This window comes from Scyliorhinus torazame, chromosome 1, assembly GCF_047496885.1.
Source record: "Scyliorhinus torazame isolate Kashiwa2021f chromosome 1, sScyTor2.1, whole genome shotgun sequence".
NCBI lineage: Eukaryota > Metazoa > Chordata > Chondrichthyes > Carcharhiniformes > Scyliorhinidae > Scyliorhinus > Scyliorhinus torazame.
Window position 1 is genome coordinate 240,083,774 of NC_092707.1, and position 16,066 is coordinate 240,099,839.

A 16,066-nucleotide genomic window follows, 5' to 3' on the forward strand; every position below is an offset into this window, starting at 1 on the left:
GGTGCTGGCCCATTCAGAGTTGCTGAATCAGTGCACCTGTTGCGCCGTTTTTGCTGTTGTAAAACACCATGGTTCAGCACTTAGTCTGAAAATCGGAGAATCCAGCTCCCTATCTCCACAGGATGTCCTTAAGACACATGCTAAGAAGGCAGTGGAAATAAGTAGCGATGGAGGTTCATGCCACAAGTGTAGCTCCAAGCATATGGATGCAGTGAAGGAAGAGGTTTATCAATCTTCAATTTTCAATTTTCAAATGGCATATCCTCCTACTGGTTCATCCACTACTCAATTCCTTACACCTCCATTACTCACCTACTAACAATCTCCATCAGTCCTGAACCCTTTAATGCTTATGCTTTACCTCACCTTCACACACTTAGCAATGTTACAAATCACGCAACCCCAACTCAGTTTGCACAGATTGACAGCAATTCAACTATGACAGCCACATGCCCCAACAAAGCCACTCACTGACATATCTCTCTTTCTCGCAGGAGGGGATGATGCATCACAGGAGGCAGTAGGGAAGAACTTGAGGAGGACAAACCAGTCTGTACGTTTCAACCCTAATGAAGAAGACAGCATGGAAAGGGGTATTGTTGAGGCTATAGGGACTAGGAGGTTGGAGAGGCAGACCATGGGAGTACCTGTATCCCCAATCCTCTTTTTTCATCTCACTTCTCCCATATTCCACAATCTCTTCTGATAACACAGGTGCCAGATTGCTGGACAGTACAATCCCACACTAATTCTGCTGCAGAGGAGTCAGATGAGAAATTTAATGGTTCAGACGACAGAAGAAGGCAGATGAGTAGACACAACCAAATGATTAGCACACATGGAAGGCTTCCAGAAGTCCTGTGCTCAATGTCAAGGAGCATGGAGGAGTCCAGCACTATCTTGGAACAAAAGGTTTGCACAGAGTTTGAAGCTCAATATTTCCAATATAGGAATGGGGCGGGATTCTCCGGTATTCCAGCCACGTGTTTCTCCACAGAGATCACCACGGCGCCCTGGACGATCCGGAGGAATAGAAATTTAGTGCCACAGTGAATTTCAGAGCCACAGGCATTGGGTATCGTCCCACACAGTTTGTAGCTATCTCAGGCACAATCAGCTGGCAAATGCTCATCACAGCTTCCCTTGAAAACCATGGTCCCCTGCGACACTGGATCTCAGTCATGTCAAGGTCGTTTGATCGCTGCCTGTACATCCTTGTTGCTGTGTAGTGGCGTCATCTCCGGGAGCGCTCTCCCTGCCCTCTCTGCTGGCCCTCATCATCCATAACTGGATCTCTGCCTGAGGGTGATGCCTGTAACCACCATACCTCCTCAATCTTTGTTCCCTTTCCCCCTCAGAGGAGAAGGTGCTCCCTGCCGAGTATACAATACCCATGAGTAAGTTGTCTAATGGAGCTCACACATGCACAAAGGGTAACAAACGGACCAAACCTCCGGTGCCACATAACAGAACTGTCATCTGAATTCCACACAGAAAACACTGTCAACACTCCAGAAGACCACTCACCTCACCTTTACAAATGCCTAATTCCTCAGCCAGTATTTGCAGCAGGGCTCTTTTATCCTGCCCTTGCATGAAAATGTAATTGAATTTGGTTGAAACCAAAGAGAAAATGCTGTAAAATCTCAGCAGGTCTGGCAGCATCTGTAGGGAGAGAAAAGAGCTAACGTTTCGAGTCAAAGCTAAGAGTCAGAGAAAATGGGAAATATTTATTCTGTGAAGTGAGAATGAAAGATGAGTCATAGCCACAGAAACCCAGGGAAACTGGGTGCTAATAGCCACAGAAACCAAGGGGAAAGAATGCTAATGGCAGTCCCAGAGAGAACAAAAGATGTGAAAGGTCAAACAGCAGAGAAACTAACATCAGAGGTAAACTGTGACAGATGTAGATGTGGGGGGAGAGGAAGGGGGAAGCAAAGAGGAAAAAAGGTAAGAAAAGGTGGAAAAGATTGGGGGGGGGGGTTAAATCTATATTGAGAAAGACAAGAAAGAAAGAAATGGTAAAAGACAGTTCAAATGAAATGGGATGAAAACAACTGGTTTGAGGTGGGGTAGAGCTAATCATCTGAAGTTGTTGAATTGGATGTTGAGACCAGAAGTTTGTAGCGTGCCTAACTGGAAGATAAGATGCTGTTTCTCCAGTTTGCGTTGAGATTCACTGGAACATTGCAGCATGCCAAGGACAGACATGTGGGCATGGGAGCAGGATCTTGTGTTAAAATAGCAAGCAATGGGAAGGTCAGGGTCCTGAATGCGCACAGACCGAAGGTACTTGGCAAAGCGATCACCCAGTCTGCGTTTGGTCTCTCTGATATAGAGGAGACCACATTGGGAGCAGCAAATGGTTTGGTCTCCCTCCGATATAGAGGAGAATTTAGTTGATCTGCCTGCCCATGCAACAAATTTAAAGTCACACGGGCAATGTGAATTTTGGGTCAATTGGAGTTTTAATCCCCTTAATCACATCTCTTATTGTCAGTCGGCATGCACCTGATCCACTCCTGTGCCCACGTACTGGAATATCATCCGAATGCGTGATGATGTTGGGATGTGAGCCAACATAATCACTCATTATTTCACGGACCTCTGGATCGGGCATCTGCCTGCCAGTCCACCATGAAATTCTACCTTTGTACATTCCCATAGCACCTTTTTTCATTGTGCTTTTGCCTGCCTAAGTGCACTTATGCAATGCTATGCCAGTCACTGCAGTATGGCTGGTGGGGGGCTGATGACTTTCAGTGGGGATGGATGTAGAAGTAGGGCAATCTCGAACAGCTCTGACCCTAGAAAGCCTGGCTTCAGATTGTATTGCCGCTGCATGAGCAGTCTGGGCTGAAAGGCAACTGCTGGAGCAGGTGTGGTGGAACCATGCTGTATTCCTGAAAGAGGACAGCAGGCTCATACTTTAAATTGCCACTGCCACTTCTACCGGGCAATGTTGTTTTGCCCCTTTGTGACTACCTGAAAACTGGAATCTGCAGTCTGAGCTTCCTCTGCAACAACCAGATATTGGGTGGCTTCAACTTGTGGTGCAGTGGAAGCTGAGACATTGACCATCAGAATGCTGCCTCATAGTTGGGCCTTCAACATTGCTCCCGGAGTTGACCACTACTTCGACACTGAAGAAGACAAGCCCCAAATGCTGTACAAAGCTCTTAGTCGTGTTGATGCTGGATTCCTCCATGCTCCTTGACATTGACTTCAGGCTTTCTGGCAGGCCGGTCAATGCACCAAGCATTTCATTGTGCCTGCCCGCTTCTTCAATGTCCTCAGCTGAGTTCTACACAGTAGAACCTTGCCCCGCAGCAAGTAGGCATATGAGCTACCCTTGTCTTCTGGCTGCTTGGCTGCTGGCCACTCATGCCCGGTGATTCACCATGTGTAGATTCAACCTCTAAGCTGTCCTCTAAAGTATGCCCTGCATTAGTATCTGAGTTAATAGCTGCCATTGTGAGAGTGACTGTGTGTGCAGTTCCATTTCCTTGTCTTCCACCACTGCCTGGCTGGGTTGTAATTCTTGGATATCTGAAAGGGAAAAGACAGGAGGGTACAGTTGTGGTATGGGGAGGAAGGGAAAGAAAGAGGTGCCTGCCTATACTTTGGAAATCAGAAGATATTGTGGGCTGAGAGGGAAGAAGGGTGTGAGGAGAAGGAATAGGTGTGATTACACCATCATGATCAATGGTTTCAGCCCTGCCACTGGCCACAGATTCAGTTATGGTTGCTCCAATGAAGGCAAACACTGCTTCCTGCAATTGGGTACCAACACCCAGCAATGTCTGTCTCCTGCTAGTTAGCTGCTGCTGCCTCTGTTCATGAGCCTTGTCCCTCAAGAGAGAGGGAGTCAGTGAATTTTAGAAATCATTCAAGGGATGTGGGCTATCCCTAATCACCCTGAAGAAGCTGCCTTCTTGAATCACTGCAGTCCATGTACACCCACAGTGCTGTGAGTGTGGTGAATAGCTGGCAGTGTGTACAGTCTGTGAGGTATAGTGTGAGACTTACAGCTGCGTTAAGTGTGTGCGGACGAGATCAAGCTATGACTGTGAGCTATGAGTTGTGATTGCTAGAGATTGTTGAAAGGTGTGGTGCCATTGTTGTATTTTCCAGGTCGAGTTCACTTTTATATTGACTTCTATTACTCCACACAAAATGCACCTCTCATTTCAGAGGTGTAGGAAGTGGTGCAGGATAATGTGTATTAATGCCACTCTGTCACGATTTTGTATCCTTTGCTCAGGCATTTATGGTGGGATCTTTCAGTCACATTCTGCACGAAAGGCAGCGCGGCACTGCCAGTAGAAGCCGGGAGTTCCCTCTTCCAGGATCTACCTGCCTCGCTTCCAGGATCTACCTGCCACCCACTGCTAGGTTGCCCGTAAGACTCTGCCAAGGTGCCAGACTAGCATTTTTCCCATGTCGAGGATTAGGCCTGAGGGTGTCCTGCGCAGGTGTGGTGGAGTGTGTGGGCAGGAGGGGTGAGGATCCCCTTATAGGTGAGTTGGGGCTTTAGGGAGTTCGGGGGTCATGTCGGGGGCCAAGAGATCGGGACGCCATTTAAAAATGGCATCCCGATCTCTCCCTCTATTGACGAGTTCCAGTGAGCAGAGTTCCTCAGTCCAGGAAACAGGGGCGGGATTCTCCGCTGGTGGGATTCTCCGCTTTTCCGGCGCCCGAGGGTTTCTCGACGGCGTGGGGCTGCCCCACAATGGGAAACCCCCCATTGACCGGCTGGTGTAACGGAGAATCCCGCCGGCGGGCCAGGGCAGAAATGTGGCGGGGCGGGGCGGAGAATCCAGCCCCTAGGACTATGTGCAGCCTCGTCTGGGAGTTTCGCGCTGAAGACTCTAATTGAACCAGAGTCAGGTACATAGCGTGGTGTTTCTCAGCAGTCTGAGCACCGGGAAACATCCGGCTAAATGCGCCTGTCCCGGGACTCCCTTCCAATTTGGCTAGATCACGCCTGCAGTATCTCAACCACACTTGGAGCCCAACTGCACTCTGCAGTCATTTAAGTTTGAATCCTGCCTGCACTGGAAGTAATGGATGCAGGATAATTCCAGCATCATGATCCCCGCGGCCCTTTTTGGGACCTGTCCAATCACAGAATGATATGGCACAAAACAAGGCTTTTTGACTCAACATGCCATTTGGTAGATGTATCCAAACTATTCCCGCAACCCTGTTCATACTCCAAAGCTATATTTATTCAAATCTTCTTTGAAAGTTACGTTTGAAATTACTTCCACCACCCTTTCAGACAGTGCATTCCAGATTACAATAACTCAGTTGTCATGTGAGAGTACCTTTAAGACATGGATGTTTAAGCATTGTACCTTTAAGAAAACAGTGATGTCAGAGAGTGGGTGGAGCTGAGGTCAGATCAGCCATTTTGCAGTTTAGTTCTGCAGTTTTGAAAAGAACTGGGGGTGTGTCTGTGTTTTGCAGCGAACTGGATCTCTCCCATGAAAGATTATCTCTGGATGATTTGGGTGATTTAAACTTATAATAGTGAAGCCTTTAACCTGATGTGATTTTGTTTAAAGGTGTTCAGTCTCTTGGAAGTTTGAAGGAACATTTTAAGGAATTATTTACTATTGCAATATTTTCTGAGTTATCTTTGAAGGAAGGAGTGTTAAGAGATCCAATGTTTATTTAAAATATTAAGTTGAGTTCATGGAATAAACAGTGTTTTGTGTTTAAAAACCCACATGTCCATAATTGTAATCCCACACCTAGGGAAAAAGCTGTGTGCTCGGAAAAGCAACAAATCCATTAAAGGGAGAGGTTGGTTGAACTCCATGATACATTTTGGGGTTTTGAAAATGCCTCGCCCATAACATTTGGGGGCTCGAGGGGGATAAAAGTCTATCTATTGGATTGGCTTTTGTGAACTTAAAGACAGTGAAGGATTGTTGCTTTTCCGGTGTGGTATTTTAGTTTAAGTGGGGAGAGTGTTGTGAACAATGGCTCTTTCAGAGGCTCAGAAGTTTTTGGGGGTGGAGAATGTCACACGTCGTACCTTACGGACAGAAACGAAAAGCAGACTGTTAGATTTGGCAAGAACATTGCCAACATTACCTGACAAAATGCAAAAAGATGAGGTAATTATGGCGGTGGTTCAGCATTTAAAGTTGCCTGAGATAGAGTTTGATTAATTGGAAATGGCAAAAAGTCAGTTGCAAATTAAACAAATGGACATGAGAAAGAATTAAAGCAGCTTGCATACGAGAGTGAGAGAGAGGAAAAAAAGAGAAAGAGAGAGAGAGGTAAAAAAAAAAGAAAGAGAGAGGTAAAAAAAAAAGAGAAAGAGAGAGAGAGGAAAAAGAAAGAGAAAGAGAGAGAGAGGAAAAAGAAAGAGAAAGAGAGAGAGAGGAAAAAGAAAGAGAAAGAGAGGAAAAAGAAAAAGAGCGAGAAGAAAGGAGAAAAGAGAGAATAGCCCAAGCAGAACAAAAAGAAAATGAAAGGGAGATACAGATCCAATGTTTATTTAAGATATTAAGTTGAGGTCATGGAATAGACAGTGTTTTGTGTTTAAAAACCCACGTGCCCATAATTGTAATTTCACATCTAGGGAAAAAGCCGTGTGCTAGGAAAAGCAACAAATTTATTAAAGGGAGAGGTTGGTTGAACTCCATAATACAATTTGGGGTTCTGGAAACGCCTCGCCCATAACACAGTGTAAAAAAATTGTTTTATTATGTTGGCCCTGGTGCTTTTGTCAATCACCTTAAATCTGTGTACTCTGGTTACTGATCCATTTCTCTTCATTTACCCTTTCATAATTTTGAATACCACTATCCAATCTCCTCTTCACCTTCTTTGCTGGACAACCCCAGCTTCTCCAGCCTCTCCACATAACTGAGTTCCTCATCTATGTTCTAACAAATCTCTTCTGTATTCACTCCTTTTTAAAATAAATTTAGAGTAGCCGATTATTTATTTCTTTTCCTATTAAGGGGCAGTTTAGCGTGGCCAATCCACCTAACCAGCACATCTTTGGGTTGTGGGGGTGAAACCCACGCAGACATGGGGAGAATGTGCAAACTCCACATGGACAGTGACCCAGGGCCGGGATTCGAACCCGGGTCCTCAGCGCCGCAGTCCCAGTGCTAACCACTGCGCCACATGCCGCCCTCTTCTGCACTCTCTTAAGCACTTTACATCCTTCCTAAACTGTGGAGTTAGTCAGAATATTCCAGCTGAGGACTTACCAGCGTTTTATAAAGATTTGTCATAACCATTATGCTTTCATACTCTTTTTCTTTTATAAATGTTTTTATTGGGCTTTTGAATGCTTTCATTCTCTTCACCTCCCTAAATTAAGCCAGGGATCCCAATTTTTTTCAGTCTTTTCAACTTGTCCGACCACCTTCAAAGATTTGTGTACATAAATCTCAGGTCTCGGTATTCCTGCTTTCCCTTTAAAAATCATATCAGTTGGTTTATAGTGCCTCTCATTCTTCCAGTGAATGTATTATTAATGAGATGGGATGTACCAGGAAGTGGACGATTCGGCACAAATACCCTCTTTGAAGGCCCCAAAAGATCTTCTTCACCCTCGTCCTTCAACAACCTCAAGCATCTTGTCTTCTTCAGTGTCGCCTCTGCTTATTGTCCCTGTCATGCTATAAGTCAAGGATAGCGACTGCACCCATATCTGGGAATACATGGTTTGACCAGAACCTGAACCAAGGCCTTCACCATGTGACCACTCCCTGGCCCTTAAATAGCAGAACAAACCACCAGGCATATTTGCAAACTGTGCAACAATTAAACAATAAATAACCTGAAAATAGAATGAGGCTTACTGCCTCCTGTGGATGATTGGGGGTGAGGGAAGTCCCTGTGACGGTTTGGAATGATTCAGTGCTACAGTTACCCAGAAGCTAGAAGTGGTTTTAATTCTTCTGACATTTCCTGAGTATCATGCTGTGTGACAGTTGGAACCATCTAAGGTTTGCGATTTAAATTACATTATCAGATGGTTGCATGTGTATGGCAATTACCTATCGGAATTTTGAACTTCCCAAGCAATTGCCATGCAACCCTTACGTGAGTACTTCTAGGGGTGGTTTGGGGGGGGGGGGGGGGGGGGGAGGATTCCCCAATACATCTTTGCAGTACCTCCACGCCCCCCCCCCACCCCCCACCCCCCCCACACCCCCTTCCGGCAATCACATTTCTCCGGAGCTCGGAGGTTACAGACCAAGTTTCACCCTATGGAATCAATTGGCCAGGGTTTGTAGTATATTATTTAAGAGAAACACTGAGGCCTTTACCTGAAGTTTCAAAATGGCTACCATGACCTTGGTCTCCATTTTCCAGGGCAGCTTTACGATCTGTAGATTGTCTTGGGAAGGCAGATGCGCTGAGATCCATCTGATTTTCGGTGCCCACTTCCCTTCCATGTCTTCCCATTAGAACTCCAATGCTTGAATCGCTAGCTGGTCTCTGCGTTGGCCGAGAAGTGTATTGCACAACATGAACAGTGCTTTGCTGGATCAGGCCACAGTTCTATAAGCAAACAAAGAGAACTGATCAGATTCACAGAAACATAGGAAATAGAAGCAGGAGGAGGCTACCTGGCCCTCTGAGCCTGCTCTGCCACTCATTATGATCATGGCCCATCATCAAGTTCCATACCCTGATTCAAAACATGGAAAGGGAAAAAGACAAATTAGGAAAGCAATCAACGTTTTATTTTTTCAAATCCAACTACCCACTATAATTCAGAAAAATAACTTGATCTTTCTGGGATCATTTAAAAAGTTAATTACTGCCCTCAGCAAGACGCATGCATATGTCATGAAGCAAACTGTCATGAATGTGGCAAAAAAGCACACAATGATATTAGAGAAAGATTGTCCCAGTCCAGTATATTTACCCCTCTTCTGCTCTGAATTTTCTATTTGTTATAACCTGCCTGCTTACCTATGGCTGGGGACTTAAGGCAATCCCACAATCCTTAGGGAGTATGAGCTTCCCCAATTAGGGGGGCGGAGAAATCATTAGTAGAGTCCCTGCATAAATAGAGCTAGCCAATGTGGAACCAGCTATAGAGGAGTGAGCAGCAAGGGAGTACTGCTGCTGTTGTATATATATTATATTATATATGTAATTGTAAATAAAGTTGTTTCTTTCTATTCTACAAACTCGTACTGGATTCTTTGTGGCCCTCACAAAACTGGCGACAAGGGTTAAAGTGGATAGCTGTCTCCGCTACTGAAGTCACCTCCCTCGATTTTTGTTCGATACAGGTGGAATTTTTTTTCCTGCTACACCATGCTTCTTAATGGACGTTTGGATGCCTTTTATGCTGCGTTGGAAAGTTGGGACCAGTACGCACAACGGATGCTTTACTATTTCCGGGCGAACAGCATCATTGAAAACGAGAGCCAGGTGGTCATTTTGCTCACCGCCTGCGGCCCGCATATGTTTGGAGTGATTAGGAGCCTTACGTACCCAGCTGTGCCGGACACCAAGATGTTTGATGAACTTGTGACCTTAGCGGGGCAACATTTTAACCCAACAGGACAGAGGACGCCTCGCAGGGGAAGTCCTCGGTCCCACGGGCTGTGGATGTACAACCATTACGCCGTTCATCATGGAAGCGCCATTCTCCGTCTCGTTACACACCGCCCGATCCAGCGCCTCATCCAAATGGTGTCCGGCCTGCGGCAAAACAAGTCTGATGCCCTCCTTCGCCAGGGTCTTCGATGGATTCCTAGGACTTTGGGGGGGGAGGGATGTTATAACCTGCCTGCTTACCACTGGCTGGGGACTAATGGAAATCCCACAATCCTTAGGGTGTATGAGCTTCCCCAATGAGGGGGGCGGAGAAATCATTAGTAGAGTCCCTGCATAAATAGAGCTGGCCAGTGTGGAACCAGCTAGAGAGGAGTGAGCAGCAAGGGAGTACTGCTGCTGTTGTGTGTGTGTGTGTATATATATATATATATATATATATATACACACACATATATATATATATATATATATATATATGTAATTGTAAATAAGTTGTTTCTTTCTATTCTACAAACTCGTGCTGGATTCGTTGTGGACCTCACAAAACTATTTATTTACATTTTCTTCTGTTTAAAAATTAATGGGAGTTAAAGTGGGTAACCACTGAAAGTGGGCATTGGGATCACAATGAGAGATTAATGCATGCCTCTTCAGTGTAATGCAAGCCGCACGCCTATCTTCATGCTGTCTGCTCATTACAATGATTTCTGTATACACATATTAGCAGCGAGCCCAATATCATCGGTAACATCATTGTTTAAAGTTACCTGCAAGACTGAGAGCTAGCCTGCACCTCTTGAAGGGGAGACTCATTGTGACTGGATGAAGTTCTGGATGTTATTCTGCAACTGAGGGTTGTATTCCCCGCCCCGCGACCAGGTCGGCGAGAAGGGAAGCGAGAAGGTCAGCAAAGTTTTAAAAAGTCTTCAAAATTGTAGTGCTTGTTGGGGGGTGGCTGTTGGGGCAGGGTGAGTAGCAGGAAATGACTTGGTGACAGTTCTGTCGATCCGGGGTGTCTCCCTTGGGATCAGGGTGACCTGGTTCAGGCTGACATTGCTGCAATATTTGTTTTAAACACACCCCTTTGGTGCAGGTTAAAGGCCCCTGGCTTCTCATTATGCTGACTGCTCACTGTTTACACCTGGAATCATAGAATTTACAGTGCAGAAGTAGGCCATTTGGCCCATCGAGACTGCACCAGCCCTTTGTAGGAGCACCCTACTTAAGCCCACGCCTCCACCCTATCCCCGTAATCCAGTAACCCCACGTAACCTTTTTGGTTATTTAGCATGGCCAATCCACCTTACCAGCACATCTTTGGACTGTGAGAGGAAACCGGAGAAAGCCCACGCAGATACGAGGATAACGTGCAAACTCCGCACAGACAGTGGCCCAAACCGGGAATCGAACCTGGGTCCCTGGAGCTGTGAAGCAACAGTGCTAACCACTGTGCTACGCCGCCTTTGTTCTGTAACTGTTTAGAAAGCCTCTGCACAATTTGGAGCCCACCCAGGCCGCCCCTCTAGAAACCGCCAGACCCCAGCTGCATCATCAAATGGATGGGTGTGGCCAAGCTCAATCAGTGGCTCATCAGAAACACAACCCACTACAGGGCAATAGCAGAGCTCACCCCAAACAAAAGGTACATGCACCATGACATTTGGCGCCCTCTGAAGGCAGAGGCCTCACCAGTGACACTCACAGCTAGCCCACTCCTCAGGACCTGCAGCTGTCTCCAAGATCTGCCTGCCCACGGCACCCCTACTCTCATCCATCCAGCCCCCGGACAGGTCGTCACAACTTGTCAGAACCCAGTAACCACATCACACTGCAGCTAAGCTCCCAGCAGACACACACTTCCCTCGCTCACCCCCAACTGGAGGTTCTGCCCACACATACGCCTCTAAGCATGGAGGTGATTAGTGGCACACCGTGACCTTCTCCGAAGCATAACTAGGTGCCACTCTGTTGGTGGGATACCACACGGCCCAGCCACTGAGGGCACCCACAGTAGACTCCACCGGGGAAACAGAACAGGGACCACAGAGCTTTTCGTGGACACCGGTTGCAGCAGTCACCCGTGCCCCTGTTGCCAGGGACAGGCGATGAGGATAGAGGCTCCCCACATCACAGGCCTGGTGCCACTCTCTAATGGGGACAGTTGTGCAATGCGCACAACAGCATATCGGTGGGAGCAGCTGTTGGGTGAGGGTGGGTTTGGAGGGCACATGTGGAGGGCGGAGCTGAAGTGCAACTCAGGGTCACCATGTAGGCTGTTTGATTTGGATGGGAAAAGGATTACTCACCTTGCTGACATGTCTCATGTCTTCTCTTATCTCCCCCTGCAGAAAATGAATTTCAGAGCACTGCCAGCAGTGCTTGATGTCTACCTGGCAGCAGCTGCCGTTGCGGACGCACGGAGGCTGGAGGAATGGTGCCTGCTCAGGGAGGACCCTGCACAAGAGGAGCCTTCCCCAGAACAGCAGGGGCCAGCCAGTGAGGCTTGAATGCTGGCCATCAAACAGGCTGAGGAGGAGTTGCGAAGGAGGCACCTTATGAGGGAATGTGTATACCGTCAGCGCCTGCCCTTCGAGGATCTGCTGGACCGCGTGTACCACCAAAGGCTTTGGCTAACCAGGGAGACTGTGCACCACCTCTGCCGGATTGTGGTGCAGCTGGCACTGCGGAGGAGGATACACACTTTTGGTGGCCGTCAAGGTGACGATCGCCCTGAACCTTTATGCCTCTGGGTCTTTCCATGAGCCAAGGGGATCTGTCTAGGATCTCTCAGACACCCACACGCAGGTGCAGCCACGCTCTGTTGGATGTCCTATGTCCCCGGGCAGCGGACTATATAAACTTCACTCTGGACCAGGCACACTACTCCCTGAATGTGCAGTTTGCCTGTGACCATCAGCTGCATGTCTGTGCCTGATACCCAGGCAGTATGCACGACGTATACGTCTTGGCGCACTCGGAGGGTTCCAGCACTCTCGAGGCGCTCCTCAGGTGAGGCTCCTCTTTGGGTTGGCTCTTGGGCGACAAGGATTACCCGCTGAGGCCTTGGCTAATGACGCCTGTCCGGAGGCCCCAGACCATCGCAAAGAGCTATTATAACAATGCTCATGCAACAACCATTGAGAGCTGCATCGGCCTCTTCAAGATGTGCTTCTGATGCCTGGACAACTTTTGTGGGGCTCTCCGACATAGCCCCAGGAGAGTCTCTAACAGCATGCTGGCCTGAAACATCCTACACAACATTGCGCAGCAGAGGAGGGACATGCCGGTGAAGGAAGAAGAGCGGCAGATCTCACCTGATGAGGAGGATATCCAGGAAGAACTGGACGTGGAGCCTGGGCTGGCAGGGCAGGCTGCCCAAAGTGTGCTCCAAGGCCGCCGGACACAGGACAACCTCATCACCTCCTGATTTGCTGACTCAGAGGCCTGACCACCGGCAGCTCCACCGCCCTATCCCACTAGTCCATACCTCCCCCCCCCCACTTTCCAAGTGGTGCCCCCTTCCTCATAGCTGTTCACAACCTCCCCTGTCCCTCCTCCCTTCACTGCACCATCCCTTTTTAAAAAAAAAAATTTAGAGTGCCCAATTCATTTTTTCCAATTAACAGAATAATTAGAGTGGCCAATTTACCTACCCTGCACATCTTTTGGGTTGTGGGGGCGAAACCCACGCAAACATGGCGAGAATATGCAAACTCCACACGGACAGTGACCCAGAGCCAGGATCGAACCTGAGACCTCGGCAACAGGGCTAACCCACTGCGCCACCGTGCTGCCCCACTGCACCATCCCTGTCCTTCCTCTCTTCACTCCATCCCACCACCCCAGCGCCCTCCCCCCCCCCCCCCCCCCTCCCCCTCCGAGCATTTCCACAGGGTCTTGGCCCTGGATTGGCAGTATCAGGGGTCTTGTCCACGGGATGGAGGATGATGATGACTCACTGTGAGATGAGCTCTGGTGCTCCTCATCGTCTGACAAAGTCTAACTCCCACCTTTAGGATCACCTTCCACTGTCCGCCTGGGTGTTCCCTTCATATGTGCTGGCCAATGCATTTCATGGGTCATATTTCCTTTGGGGGGTGGGGATGGGGTGGGTGAGGGAGGTGGGCGGTGTGGATATGGAGACGATGAGCAGTGATGGGTCACTCACTGGGTAAGCTGTCACACAAGGCAGCCTCATACATCTGGTCCCGTTTCCTGCCATCTTTGTCGGAGGGTGACACCACGTGGGACTTTAAACTGTTTGAGGGCCCTGCCCCTCACCAGACTCCCACCCCCACACGCCACACCATCTACACCCAGCCCAGCCCATCCCTAGCATCCTTCAGACAGAGGATTGAGGCAAGTCAGAATGTTGATGAAAAAGTGTTTAATGTGACTATATATATTGTTGTGCCCTGACCCCTAACTCTCACCTATGTGCTGTACCGTGCCAACTTAACTGGTGTCTAACATTCTCATCTTACTTGGCCGACCACTCCTTCTAGGTGTTACCCCAGACAGCACACCAGATGTGGAGGTAGCCTGCTGCATCTCTCACCCTCTGACCTGAGATGCCTTTGGCGGCCGTCCTCTGGAGGGCCTGAACCTTCATGTGCCTGGCTGACTTTCGGGTGTCACAGGTGATGAAGTACCACCCTGTTCTGCCACTGTCCATCAGATGCACCAGTGTCAGGTGGGGGGATTCAGAAGCACTGAGGTGTTCCAGCATCTCCCCTGCGGGAGGCACCAGGATGGACCCCATAACTCCCTCCTCCCTCTGGGTGCTCGTTGGCCCCCAGGCTACTGCATTCAATGTAAGATGGAGTCTGAACAAGGGCCTCAGTGCCCTCAACCACAGAGCTCTGATATTGGGACATGTCCTTCAGCAAGTGAGTCATGTCCCTCACTGCCTCAATCATGTCCCTCTGGCACTGTGTAATGTACATCTGCGACTGTGCCATATCTGCGCCTCTGACATGTCCCTCTGTGCCTGGCCCAGGTCAGTCAGCGCTGGGCCAATGCTCTCGATGACCTCAGCCATGGCCCTTTGTGACAGGGCCAAGCTCTGGAGCACTTCAGCAATGTCCATGTGGCCTGGTACATGGCTGCCTGTGACTGGGCTCCCCTGTCCTGAGCCTCAGCCATCGACTGCAAAGATTGTCCAAGCCTTGGACGTCTTGTCCCATGGCTCTGACTTCTTGCACCAAGGCTTCCACTGCAATCATCATCCGTCCAGTATTGGCCTCGGTACCCGGCATTGTCGGCACCATCTCCTACCCCTGAAGGCGGTTGGACTCCTCCAGCTGCACTGCAGGTGCAGGGACGTTGCTGACATCCCCTCCTGTAAATCCAGGCTCTGTATCCGCATCTGTACCAGTGATCGGATATATATTTTACAGAAGCGTGATGCGTGTCCCGACTACAGCTGTTTCATGGAATCAGGCAGTTCTCCGATTGCCCGCTCCCTCGGGGTCCCTGCCTCCACCTGATGTGATGCAGTAAGTGTGAAGTATGCCAAGAAGGTGACCCAGGAGTCTCATCACTAAAATGACCTACCAAGGTGATAGTCTCTGCAATGGTGGAGGGTGCAGGTGATAGCAGTGATGAGAAGTTGGCGACTTCCCTGGACTGGTACTCTCGCATGTGCTGGGGTTGTGGCTGGGGGCGAGGTAGCACAGATGGCCCGGCCTGGTCTGAAGATGATCTTGCAAGACAAAAGAAAAACAACATGGTGAGATTTTGGGAAGGTGGGGTCTGTGGGAGAAGGGTAACTCACTTGCTACAGGGACATAATTTTGCATTGGGAACTCACTTGATTGCCGCATGCTGACCTCCGCTTCAGAGATAGCCCTCTCCTCTACCTCGCCAGCTAGCTCCATCGCCCTCTGCTCCGTGGGGGTCTGCACGCTTAGGTCTGGGATGCCCCTGCCAGTTTTCTCATGCTCCTGCCGATTTTGGGCTACCTTATCCTCGGGGACACAAAATGGACATGGTGAGACGCACAAAGGCGAGTTCTACGGAGGGTCTGTAACTGGTGGCATGTCAATTCCAGGCACCTGGCCAAAGAGGACAATGCATGTATTGGGGTTTGGTGAAGGGTGGGATGGAAGGGAGTTGCAGACAGGTGTGTTTTGGTTGACCTCGAGGTCAGTGGAGGGGTGATGTGAGGAGCGAGTGACAAGTGTGATGCCAGGGGCACAGAGATGGTGATTCACCCGAGCTGCCCAAAGGAGGTCATTCAGCTTCTTCTGGTATTGCGTTCCGGTCCTCCTGGTCACTGCCTCTGACACCTCCTCCTCGGCCCAGTTTAGGATGGTGGGTTTAGGATGGTGGGCCTTATTGGAGGGAAGAAAAACCTCAAAGTCTGTTCTCGACAGCGTGGTGTTGGTAAAACTTTGTTTAATTCAGAAAAACTGTGTGCACATAGGAGAGACAGACCCCGCAACCATCCTGTTGCTCGCAAAAGTCAGCTCTGATCATAGTCTGAATTACATGCATATATATTTAAAGT

General features: G+C 48.8%; 1 protein-coding gene across 7 annotated transcripts in view; it reads right to left on the reverse strand.

Moving 5' to 3' along the window:
• prkn (parkin RBR E3 ubiquitin protein ligase) overlaps positions 1 to 16,066 on the reverse strand; it is a 1,727,639-nt gene that overhangs the window by 1,137,315 nt on the left and 574,258 nt on the right. For 6 of the 7 annotated variants that reach the window (XM_072503765.1, XM_072503792.1, XM_072503774.1 and 3 more), the window contains one exon: positions 8,307 to 8,541. In XM_072503765.1, coding sequence (XP_072359866.1) covers positions 8,307 to 8,541 — 235 coding nt within the window. Of the gene's footprint in view, positions 1 to 8,306; positions 8,542 to 10,322; positions 10,414 to 16,066 lie in introns of those variants that run through there. The other variant, XM_072503802.1, reaches the window with a different exon arrangement.